Genomic DNA, 13299 nt, shown 5'->3' on the forward strand with positions numbered 1-13299 from the left:
TGGCATATGGGGTGTAGCGCAGCCTGCACGATGTGTACCTCGGCACCTTTCTGGTCTCACCCGCCTACATCGTGCGGTAGCCGGGTTTGCGTCGGGCACGTATAACACTGTGTCGTCTCACCAGAAGTTCGCTGCGTTTGTATGCATGTGGAAGTGGAAGGACATTCTTGTGGTGTTGGATGGTTACACTTGAAGTCTTCTCAGCATTACCACGGTGACGTGTAGGGAAGTGGCGGCTTATCGTACCATCCATTTGTAGTAGGGCAATAGTTGTAGCAGCTGGCAGATCCATACTACAGACATTCCTTGTTATTATGTTCAGGGAACAACAAATCTAGTGCAAAAGATAAATATATACAGATTATTAGTGATACTTAAAACATTTCCGAATCATGACTGATTTACTTATGTATACTTTAAAATCCACCAAAGTGAGGGTGTTGCAATAGGATTAATTCTAATTTATCACCTTCAAGCAAATATTTACAGACATCAAGAACTGATTGTCGATGTGGTATTAAAGGGGCTATCGTGGGGCAATTAATACAGTAGTGCTCTAGACTGTTGGCATTAGGGGTGTCGCACAGCCTGCACGATGAGTACCTCGGTACACCTTCGGTCTCACCCACTTGCCACACTGGTCTGTAGCCGAGCCTGAGTCGGGCACTCACAACATTGTGTCTTCTCACAATAAGTCCATTACGTCTATACTTATAGGGAAGAGGAAGAAAATTCTCGTAGTGTTGGATAGATACACTTGTAGCCCTCTCAGCATTGCTACGGCGGCGAGTAGGGGAGCAGGCAGCTTGTCTTACCATTCGCTTGTAAGAAGGTAGGAAGGCAGTAGTAGAAGTGGCAGCTGGTGGATCCATACTACAGGCTGTCCTTGCTAGCCGATCAGCGGTGTCATTGCCTAGGAGTTCGATATGGGATGGAATCCACAGGAAGTGTACCCTCTGTGAGTTTTCGTGAGTTGTGGCCAGTTGTCGCATTATTTGTGTTACCACTTGTTGGTGTTCAGGCTTGGTAGATGAGAGAGCACGGAGGGCTGACTGAGAGTCGCAGATGATCAAGCCGTTTTCTCCAGTCCGTGTCAGCAAAGTAACAGCGTCCAGGAGCCCATGCAACTCACAATACGTGGAGCTTGACGAATTAGGGAGTCGACGGCCTGCCCAGCCCCCTAGTGGTGGCTCTATGTTGGGGGAATACACAGCACATCCAGCACTACCGTCCTCCTGCAAAGAACCGTCAGTGAAGAGATGATGGGCCGCATTTAAAGAAGATGACAGACCGGCGATAGTTTCTAAGGCTAGTTGTTTCTGGAGCTGTGGTAGGTCGGACTTGGTAGTTGGAGTATAGGTGACTGTTGGCATGGGTGTCTGCCAAGGTGGGAGGCCAAGGTCCTCATTCTCTGTTAAAATGTTTATGTTAAGCCTCCGAATGTTTGAACTGATGTTAAGGACCAGTGAGCAGCCACCGGGACGAAGCTGAGGTCGAGGCTCTGCCAAATCAATCGATGTCTGGATTGTGTGACAAAAGTGAGGAGATAAGTGGGGGTAGTGCAGGCACTTGATAGTGAAGTAGGTAACGTTTGCGTATATTCTCTCTACAATTGGTGGTAGACGAAGTTCTTGCTGTATATTGACGATCCTGGTTGTGGTAGGGCAGCCTAAGATGAGCCTCATTGCCTGGTTTTGGAATTTTTCAAGTGGTTGCAAAGTAGTTTTGGAAAGCTGACTAAGTGCGGGAGAGAGGTAATCAACCACTGATCGAATGAATGTGATATATATAGTTCTGGCGACAGGGATGGACACTCCAGCAATATTGTTGGTTAACCACCTAAGAGGAGTCAATCGTCTCTGTAGCCGGGTTAGCAGGTCTTGAACAATTGGATGTACGCGTTGTCTTGCTGGGATAGAAGGTGTGATACGAACTGGTGCCCCCAGGTAAAGGTACTGTGAGCACAATGGCACGATGGTGTTGCCAACAGTGAATTCTGGCAAAGTTCTTGCTGGGCGAAAAGATAAAATTCTGCTCTTTTCTGGTGAGATGACCAGCCCGCATGAGGAGGATGACAAATGAAATGATTGAAGGAAACGTTGCATGTCTTGTGGTGATCTTGAATGAATGCATATGTCGTCTGCATAGCAAGTGATTGTTGTACCGTCGATGTCAGGAAGCAGAGAGAGAAAGCGATGCATAAGGATGTTAAATAAAAATGGACTGAGTACTCCTCCCTGTGGAGTACCGAGTTCAAACTCTCTGGTATTGCTGTACGCTCCTTTAAACAATACACGTGAGTTCCTGTTCTGCAGGTATCCTCTTATCCACCTCAGTAAATTTCCTTTGATGCCAAAGTCAACAAGTTGGTCGAGGATAATGTCCCTGTTGGCGATGTCGAATGCGCTTTTCAAATCAATGAAAGCCACTACACTGGTGGGACAGAGGCGTGTGTAGAGTTCCATGAGGCAGTGGTGTGTTCCTCGTTGGGGCAGGAAGCCGTACAGTCGGGGCGAGAGCTTATCTTGTATCCGGAACATCAGACGTGATAGAAGAATGCGTTCCAATACTTTACAGAAACAAGAGGTGAGAGATACAGGTCGGAATTTGTCAGTGCCAGGTTTAGGAATCGGTACTATCGTGCTGCAAGTCCAGTCCCGTGGTACATATCCCAGGTTGTAGCAGAGATTATACAGCTGGAGGAGGGGGTTACCAGGTACGTCCAGGAGTACTCGGAGGACGGCGTAGGTGATACCATCATCGCCAGGAGCTGTCGCCTTACCCTTGGCGAGGGCTCTTCGCAGCTCTTGTTCGGTTATCTCCTCATCTTCTTCTTCGGTCTTCAGCAAGGCAGAGGCAAGTCGGAGTGCACGATAATTTTTGTGGGTGGAGAGAGCGTCGTGTATGTATGGTGGGAGGTTGCTGGTTCGTGCCTGTGCTGACCAGGCATCAACAAGGTCTTGTGCAAACTGTGTAGGACTATGATGGAGGGCACTGTGATGTTTTTTCTTTATCACCTTGTTGATGAGGTGCCACATGGTGCCAATACTCGTTTGATGGTTAATGCTGTCCGTTAGTTTTTTCCAGGAATCCGTTTGAACACAACGCTGTAGAGCAACTAAGTCATCTCTTGATAGTTGATACTGGTGTAGAGTTTCTGGACTTGGTCTTTTCTGAAAGGCAAAGCCATCCTCCATCGCTTTCCTCTCCGCCTGAACGATGTGGTTGTCTAGTGTCCAAGTGTGTGTATTCGGATGACGTGTGATGTGTGGCTTTTTGACGTATTGGGTGTAGAAAGTATGTGTGGCGTTAACGAGGGAGGAATATAACTGTTCAGGACAGTGGTGGTTAAATGTGGGTAGGAGGTTTGTTATGTATGAAATATATGTGGGACAGTACTTGGGTGGGAGTACGATGCGTGTACGGGTGTGCACTGGGGATGGCGTGGTAGGAAGGGTGTATTGGACGCTGAGTGCTACGTGGTCGGAGAATAGTGTCGGTATCGTTGAACACCGGACTTGGGAGGCCACTAATCCAAACGTAAGGACGTGATCTAAGGTACCACCTCGAGCATGCGTGGCGCCAGCCGTGTCCCAGCGAGTTAGCCTGTTGCGTTGAATGCATTCCAGAAGTCGAGTCCCGTTGCGATTTATAATGCCTGCGAGATCTCCTAGAGCAGGGTGTCGACTATTAAAATCTCCTAGATAAATCATACCGTGGGTGGTGGGGGGTGGAAGTATAGCTGGATTCAGGCCGTTCGGTGCAGCGTACACATTGCATAATCTTATGGTACCGGAGCCAACTGTTACCTCTAGAAGCTGATAAGTCGTGTTATTGTCCATAGAATTTTGAAGAAAGCGATGCTGGACGGTGTTGTGGACATACGTAATTAATCCGTTTCGGATCTGATGTACATACGATACGTATTGGTTGAGCAAAGGTGCATCCCTGTTTGGTGGAGCGAGGCCTATAAATGCTTCCTGTATGAAGATAATGTCTGGGTGGTGACAGTGCACGTACCCTTTAAGTGCTGTACGTTTGGCCCAGTTTGTGATACCGCAGGCGTTCCATGAGATGACGTGTAGCTTCATTTGATTATTGAATTTTAGTTCTATGGTATCGGCGACCAATTGATGAAGAAGTGGTGGTTCGGGCGGTTGTGGAGGTATGAGCAACGGTGGTGGTTCGGCCGGCAGTGGTGGTGTGGGGGGTAGTGGTGGTGGGGGGTAGTGGTGGTGGGGGGTCACTGGGTGTTGTGTTACGTAGGGGAGACTCCCTGTGTGGGGTTGCAATTAGATTGCCGAATCTAGCAGCAATAAAATCCATTTTCTCCGTGATGGTGCTAATGGTGTTAATAATTACCTGTTGCGATTCAACCAACGAGTTCAGTGTCACCTCACATGTGGCCTGTTTTTTAACCAAACTATCCAGGCACGTTTCGATTGCATCGAAACGTGCGGTCATTGTCGCGACCCGAGTCTTAAGGGCTGCCACTGCATCGCGAAGTGCAGCTACTTGCTTGGAGTCCGAGGAGGCAGTAGAGGTAGAGTGGGGGTTACCGACGGAGGGAGGAGGTGGTGGTGACTCAGTGTGACCCGTGTGTTTAACAACCAGTGCATTGGTGGTTTGCTGACGCTTTGCACAACCATGCCAGGCGTTGACCCCTGTCTGATGACATCGTGGACATTTCCAGCACGAGGTGTCTGGTGGGGGAGGCTGGGATTGTGATGAAGCCGAGTCAGGGGTAGCAGCAGTTGGTGGAGGGGCGCGGTGTGAACAAGTGCGGGAGTCATGAGGGCCCGAGCACCATGCACACCGTTCGGTCGCGGCGCAATACCGTGAGATATGACCGATGCCCCAGCACCGGTAACACCATGGCTGTTCGTCTTTCATCCTACGAAGTTCACAGGGTGGTAGGCATGGAAGGAAGCTGAAATAGACACTCGGTGGTGGTGGCTCTATAAGGCTCCAAGTCACTACCAGGCGGTTGATGGGTGTGTCATTATGGTGGAACCTTCTGACTGAGTGGGTGCCCGGCAGTTCTTTGGCCAAGGCTGGTTCAATATTGACCGGGTAACGTGTTAAGAGGTATGTGGGATATTTGCGAGGCCTTTCCTGCGAGTCCTGAGCCTCAAGGTAGATGGACAGTACCTCTCCTTTCGTAACACTGTTGACAATATCTGTGCGGTTACGAGAGATGTAAACAAACTGAGATGTAATTGCTGCCATCTTCACCTCAGCCAGTTTACGGTCAAGTTTGAAGGCTTTGTTTATTTCATTCAGCCATCGAAGTTTTATGTCCACTGAGGGGTTAGTCTTGAACCGGAATTTGATATAGTCAGCCCTGGGAGCAAATGCTGGGGATGGAGGGTCACGCAGCAATGAGGTCCCCCTTGTGGGTGCCTCCTGTGCTACAGGGCGTGGATCGCTGTGGTCTGTTGTAGATATGCTGCTCTGGGCAGATGTCTCAAATCGTTTTGAGGATTTGGCAGCAGGGGAAGAAGGCGAACTATTGCTGTCCGAGGTGTGGGTTATGGAACGTTTGGGAGTAGTTGTGGGGCGTGACATGTCTAGCGCAGACATTGGAGCTAATGGATCACGGAGTTCGTGTCTAGGTAGCCGTGGCCAGTGAATGTCTTCCTCACTCATCTCATCCTCATCGCTTAAAGCTAGGTCGGCCTCAATGGCCTCGAGGGAGATTGGGCCAGAAGGTTCCATGCTGCCTACCTTGGTAGGTAGGCAGATTGGGTTCAAGGTTGTAACGTAAAATTACTGTGGTGGTTGATGTGACATATCTACGTCACACCAGCACCAGTGCGCATGCGCAACAATGGCAACCCCTGACAGGGATTGTTTGGCCAGGTAGGACTGAACTTTTCCAATTCTACAGCCTAAGTCCAAGCACGACGGATTCCCAAATTTTGTCTGGCAATGCACTGTACCTTTATATCGTTCTCTGCGACTGCTGGTGGGTGGTTGCAGCGTAGATTTTGGAATTTTCCGAAATCGGTAGAGCTCTCTCTACACGTCTGCTTGCGTTGGCCCTCTAGCGGCGAGGTGGAGAGAGAGAGAGAGAGAGAGAGAGAGAGAGAGAGAGAGAGATACGCAAACGACCCAACACCTCATTACTTCACGGGTCACGTCTAAGTGAATAGAATGGCCTAGCGGCAGTAGATACGAAAGAATGAGTACCGTCGACTACGAAATGTTTCCACATGTCGGAATAAAAGGGCATTATTTCTCAAATCTAATTTCTAACCAGAATGATAATAAAGTTGGCGAGATTCTTTCAGAATTAATCAAGAATCTATGTTCCCTCTGCCAGGAAATAATTTGTCTTTTGATATTCTCCGTATGATGCTTTTTACTAAACAAGATGCAATGTTCCTATTTAACCTAATTTTCATTTTTCTTTGTAGTGTCATTTTTGTGCATTCATATGTATCTATATGCATGAGCGCTAATATACAAGAATACGTTCAGTTGTTGAGAACGACCTTGGTAAACGTCAATGCGTATGTGAACGTGTTCAGCGAACATGGGAACGTAATCTGGTTTGTTCAGTATTTCAAACACGAGCACAGGATGCGTTTCAGAACACAGAAGAAGATTGTCCAGAGCGATCTCCCGAGAATCAAAAATGTTTTTCGAATTTTTGATTTCCTTTGTCTAGGAGCTTTGGGAGGCTTGGACCCAAGGACTGCAAGAGGCGAAGGCCAAGTGTCAGAAGGCCTGGAATTGGGTTCGGGGCTGCGTAGAGAGAGAACACCCCAAAGAAGACCGAGACCCGGTTCTTGAAGACCCAGGAAGCCCATCACACCAGACCCAAAAGGAACCAGGAAGCCTGAAGAAGTGTTTCAGAGGAACGGAATCCAGCGCCAGTGATGAAGATTCTTCCTCGAAGAAGACAACACAGGAGGTTAAGGATTCCAGAAACACATTTCCAGAAGAAAGACGATCTGGAGGTCGACGTGGTGGCCCTTCTCAGCGAAAGAACCACGTAAACGCTCAGTGCCATTATATCCATCAGCTGCAGAGCTTCAATGACCAATACAGAAGGCTCTATGCGCGGAGCTTGAGTGCCACACAGCCAATGAACCTCTGCAACTACCAGGCATTCCAGGGCTATATTCATAACTACGGCCAAAGAGGATTCAACGGAAGGAGAGCACACCACAGCAACTTTGGTTATTACTGAGGCAGCAGCACTCCAGTACGTAGGCATTCAACGCCAAAAGGTTCTACAAAATTTGTTTCCTTTAAAATGGTCACCAGTCACCTGTACTAAGAAACCTCGTCAGAACTGTTTCTCTACGACGGAAAGCACGACAAGGTGCAGAAAAAAGTATCAAAAATCCTTTTGGGTGGAGCTTCAAAAACATAATAATTAGTTTCAAAATTTCTTCTGGTTTTAGATTAGACCACTATATTCTCCATCAGGGACCTGGCACACGTGCCAAAACTTAACACCTGACAAGGTTGACCTTAGAACGGAGGAAATTTTTGGAGAAGAAAAAGCAATACTATAGAAAAAAAAGTTTAGTGGTTGCAAATGAATAACATTAATTGTTATCAGCATTTAGCGATTTTATTCAGCTGGAGGCTACTCTAGCAGTAATCAAGACGCCATCTTGCCCTGAGACTGGCCCCGGGACTGAATGAAATCAAACCGTTCATAGTTGGTGCGATATCTTTAAAACGCCCCACGCTTCCGATTATGCGCTGGTGGCATCATCAGAAGCAAGGTGGTCTCGCATACCCTCAGTTGTGGTTTCGAATCCCGCATTTCTCTCCGCGTCCCAGCAGTGACTGTCACCAGCCCCAACAGTCTCTAAAGTGCATAACGATGCAAAGGTGATAGCTTCTTCGGTCGTAGCTACTCAGCGCCTCCCAGCGTAGACACCTCACCACTACAGTATCAAAAAAGCTACTAGTACGATCACGAGACAAATGCTTTTCAACTGACGAGGATACAACCTTGTCTGTAATTATCATAACTACCCTTCCGTATGTCCTCTGAAATGGTAGGATGAATTGAACCTAGCTTTGTTCACATGATGATGATGCTTTTCTTATTTGAAACGAGTTTAACGTTGATGTTAATTTGAATAATTTATCAGCATAAAAGGCGACCAAATGGGAGGAGAAAAAGGACTGTGGAGCATCCTTTATGTATTTTCCCCCGACGAAGAGTCGAATCAACTCTTGACCATTTCTCTTACTAGTAGAAAAACAGTTGGTATGTGTGTGTGCGTGTGTTTTTTTTATATGGACCTATCGTATATGAGGTAATTCAATGGTTTCTACAATGCCTGAGCAGAATGAGAGACTTTGTTCTGTTATAATCTACCTTTTACATTCCCTAATTAGAGGAGTCGAATAAAGTATTGACTATTCCTCTTACTAGCAGAAAAACAGTTGGTATGTGTGTGTGCGTGTGTTTTTTTTATATGGACCTATCGTATGTGAGGCAATTCAATGGTGTCTACAATGCCTGAGCAGAATCAGAGACTTTGTTCTATCATATTTCCTAATTAGAGGAGTCAAATCAAGTCTTGACCATTCCTCTTACTAGTAGAAAACAGTTGGTATGTGTGTGTGCGTGTGTTTTTTGATATGGACCTATCGCAGTGTGGCCACTCCTTGGCTTTTTTCCCAATATCTTGTCATTTTTGCCATCAACTTTGAATCTTGGAAATAAACTATAAAAAATGAACAAATCTTGGATTTTTTCGCCAAATTGTAGACAATTGCTTAAAATATTAGTTTATTAATAGAATATTCCTTTTGCCACTTAATAAAGTATGAGGTACACTATGTTAACAACAGAGGACAAATTAAGTTTTGAATTTTAATTCATGAGATTGTTGAAAAGTTAAGGCTGGAAACCACGACTTGCCAACTAAGTTGTCTTCTATGAGTTGACGCGTCCATAACACGTTCAATACGTTTGAGATGTTTCTCTCCTAGTCCGCCAGTCCTCTCTAGCTTATAAGTCGTGCGTGTGTGGTATGTGAGACCTGTTGATAGTTATTCAACCCTACATGATTTAATTAGAAATAATTATGAGTGACTCTGAAGAACCAGGGTATAGTGGTGATGTTACCCCACCAAAGAGAAAAGCGAAAGTGACGTGGTATCAGCAGGCATTTAGAAAGGAATGGATGGAGGATGATGAACTGAAAGATTGGGTACAACCAGATCCTACTGACAAATATACTGTCTTGTGTACTGTATGTAGCAGGAAACTCAAGCATTGCAATAAGTCGTCTCTGATCGCACACAAAGTTTCCATGAAGCATGGAAAGTGAACCTCTTCAGGAAAAGGAAGAGCTTTTTCGATATGACTGCAAGCAGTTTCTTATAAAATTGTGCATGCAGATGAAAAAGAGATTTCCTTTTGAAGAAAATAGCCTCATTGCTATGTTAAAGGTAGTGGAACCAGCTGAAGCTCTTTCTACAAAGAGGGACTTGAAATCTCTTTGAAAACTTGCTGTACATTTTCCAACATTGATAAAGGAGGATGAGCTAGATTTGCTGCAAGAGCAATGGCGAGATCTTCTATATGCAAGAGACACACTTAAAGGCATAAGTCGGTCTGCAACTGTTTTCTGGAATGATTTATTTTCAGTGAAAGTGGGAATAATAAAGAAAAGTTTAATCTTCTTGCAACATTTATGTGCAACTTATTGGCTCTGCCACACTCGTCTGCATGTATTGAAAGAAATTATTCCCAAATAAACCAAGTTAAAACTAAGCAAAGCAACAGACTACACACAAATACAGTTGCAAACCGTCTATAGGCCAAGCAAGCCATCACAAGACAAGAAGTGACTTGCCAAAAGTGGAAACCATCTATTTCATTAATCAAAGATGTAAAGTTGGGTTACTGTCACATGAGATATAAAGAGTGGGAAGAGTCCAGGAAGAAGATTAACACAGCAACTTTATATCATAGTGAAGCCGATGATGTTGATGATGAGGAATTAGAGGAGGACCCTATGCCAGTATCCTTCTTCCTGCAATAATATCATTGTCTGTAAAGTATTTGGTGAGTAGAACTTCCTCTTCTAGCTAAATTTCCTATTTTAAATAAGTCACAATCCATTTCAAGAGCCATGTCACCTTGTTTTTTGCAAGTATCAGTATAAAAAATGATCCTTGGTTTTTCTTGGATTTTTTCGTAGGGTCATCTTGGCATTTTTACATTTTGTGAGTGGCAACACTGACCTATCGTATGTGAGGTAATTCAACGGTTTCTACAATGCCTGAACAGAATCAGAGACTTTGTTCTATTATATTCTGTCTTTTACATTCCCTAATTAGAGGAGTCGAATCAAGTCTTGACTAGTCCTTTTAATAGTAGAAAAACAGTTGGTATGTGTGTGTGTGTGCGTGTTTTTTTTTATATGGACCTATCGTATGTGAGGTAATTCAATGGTTTCTACAATACCTGAGCAGAATCAGAGACTTTATCTTATTACATTCTGCCTTTTACATTCCCTAATTAGAGGAGTCCAATCATGTCTTGACCATTCCTCATATTAGTAGAGAAACAGTTGGTATATGTGTGTGTTTGTGTTTTTTTATATGGACCTATTGTATGTGAGGTAATTCAATGGTGTCTACAATGCCTGAGCAGAATCAGAGACTTTATCTTATTATATTCTGCTTTTTACATGCCCATTACTCTTTTGATATCGCAATGGGCTAAGTCACTGGTCACTTGTCACGTTTGAGCTGGGTTCGAGTCCTTAGGCTAACAATGTATCAGTTCCCGTATTTATGTTCTCATCGAGCTCCTCGTCAGTCTCGACTGTGATGGCATAGGATTAAGATGGTTGAAAAGATGAATACGGTGTATATATATATATATATATATATATATATATATATATATATATATATATATATATATATATATATATATATATATACCAAAGGCTTTTTCCCCCAACACGGGGGGTAGCCAAATAGGAAAAGGCATAGAAACCACTCCCACCCATTCCATTTCCTATATATTCCACTCCCCTCCACCCTCCTCCCTCCCTCTTATCTTGGCACCTCCTGGATGACGGGACATTCCTGCATACTGTCCACTGCCCTGGGTCAGAAGCAGTGTCGCAAGACACAGCACATCCACAGCAAAGCTGCTTCATAAATTCGGCAACCCCCTCTCTCCGTCCCCCCAAGAAGAAAAGGAGAAGACGGGGAGAAATCCCTTCGGGCTGCATCAAATTTTTTCTCATACATACTTTCTCACCCCCCATCCCCCACCCACTCCCCCTCATGCATCACAGCATGATCTATACACAACCCCTCTCCATTCACCCCTATCTTCTGTCCTCTCCCGTCCTTCCTCCACAGACATTCCTCTCTTTTGTAATGCCCCTTTCACCCCATACATCCATCTCATCCTAGGACGCCCCTTCATACTCCTTCCACCTCTGCCTTCCACAATTCTTTTACCAGTCTTTCTTCACTCATTCTTTCCATGTGTCCAAACCATCCTAATACTTTTTCATCAACCCTATCTCCCAGCTCCCTTTCCACTCCTGTTCTCCTCCTCACCTCCTCATCTCTCACTCTATCCAGCCTAGTAACCCCTATCATACTTCTAAGACAATTTCTCCCAAACACATTCAAACTCCTTCTCTCTTCCTCTCTCATGTTCCATGATTCTGCCCCGTACAATGCAGTTGGCACAATCACTCCTTCATATAACCTCCTCTTAGCATCCATTCCCAGATGTCTATTTCTCATTATAGTTTTCAATCCACCAAGGCATGTACTCGCTTCTCTCAATCTACATTCTACCTCCACCCCCACTCCTCCCTTTCCTGCCACATTCGCACCCAAGTATCTAAAACTATCCACTTCCTCCAGTCTTTCACCCTTGATGCTCACTTCCAGCCTGCTGTCACTCTCTCCCCTCGTACATCTCATCCCTTACTTTTGCCCACATTTATACAAACACACACACACACACACACACACACACACACACACACACACACACACACACACACACACACACACACACACACACACACACATATATATATATATATATATATAAATATATATATATATATATATGTATATATATACATATACATATACCAAGGCTTTTTCCCCCTTACAAGGGGGATAGCCAAAAAGAAAAAGGTATAAAATCATTCCCACCCATTCCATCCCTGAATACACTCCACACCCCTCCACCATCCCTCTTATCTTAGCACCTCCTGAATGACGGGTTATCCCTGCACCTTGTCCACTGCCCTGGGTCAGAAGCAGTGTCGCAAGACACAGCACATCCACAGCAAGGCCGCTTCATTAAATCGGCGACCCCCCCTCTCCGTTCCCCCATTGCATAGAATGAGAGGACGGGGAGAAATCCCTTCGGGCTGCGTCAAATTTTGCTCACACATACTACCTCACCCCCCATCCACCCACCCATTCCACCTCATGCAATCACAACATCATCCATATACAACCATTCTCCATTCACCCCTGTCTTCTGTTCTTCCTCAACAGACATTCCCCTCTTCCCCAAAGCCCCCTTCACCCCATCCATCCACCTTATCCTAGGACGTCCCCTCATGTTCACTCCCTCCACATCTGCCTTCCATACCTCTTTTACTAGTCTTTCTTCACTCATTCTTTCCATGTGTCCAAACCATCCTAATATTCTTTCATCAACCCTATCTCCCAGCTCCTTTTCCACCCCTGTTCTCCTCCTCACCTCCTCATTTCTCACTCTATCTAGCCTAGTAACCCCCATCATACTTCTCAGACACCTCATCTCAAACACATTCAAACCCCTTCTCTCTTCTTCTCTTATGTTCCATGTTTGTGCCCCATACAGTGCTGTTGGCAAAATCACTCCTTCATACAGTCTCTTCTTAGCATCCATTCCCTAATGTCTATTCCTCATTACACTCTTTAATCCACCAAGGCATTTACTCGCTTCTCTCAATCTACATTCTACCTCCACCTTCACTCCACCTTTCCCTGCCACATTTGCACTCAAGTATCTAAAACTATCCACTTCCTGCAGTCGCTCTCCCTTAATGCTCACTTCCAGTCTACTGCCACTTTCACCCCTTGTACATCTCATCACCTTACTTTTACCCACATTTATCTTTAGCTTTCTTCTATCACATACTCTCCCAAACTCTGCCACCAACTTCCTCAATCCCTCCTCCGATCCTGCCACAAGCGCAGTGTCGTCCGCAAACAACAGCTGGCTCACCTCCCACTTTTCTCCATTTTCTTTAACCATCTCCAATCCCTTGC

General features: G+C 45.2%; 1 protein-coding gene across 1 annotated transcript in view; it reads right to left on the reverse strand.

Annotated features, from left to right (window-relative positions):
• LOC143019897 (uncharacterized) overlaps positions 1–5718 on the reverse strand; it is a 5937-nt gene extending 219 nt beyond the window's left edge. The window contains exons 1-3 of the mRNA XM_076175873.1: positions 4363–5718; positions 816–3818; positions 1–334 (exon numbers count right to left, since the gene is read on the reverse strand). The exon at positions 1–334 is cut by the window's left edge and continues 219 nt beyond it. Of these exons, the coding sequence (XP_076031988.1) occupies positions 65–334; positions 816–3818; positions 4363–5718 (4629 nt within the window). The 3' untranslated portion in view covers positions 1–64. The remainder of the gene's footprint in view (positions 335–815; positions 3819–4362) is intronic.
• Between the last annotated feature and the right edge of the window lie 7581 nt (positions 5719–13299).

The sequence above is a fragment of the Oratosquilla oratoria genome, chromosome 38, assembly GCF_046742065.1.
Source record: "Oratosquilla oratoria isolate Oo_2021 chromosome 38, ASM4674206v1, whole genome shotgun sequence".
Classification (NCBI taxonomy): domain Eukaryota; kingdom Metazoa; phylum Arthropoda; class Malacostraca; order Stomatopoda; family Squillidae; genus Oratosquilla; species Oratosquilla oratoria.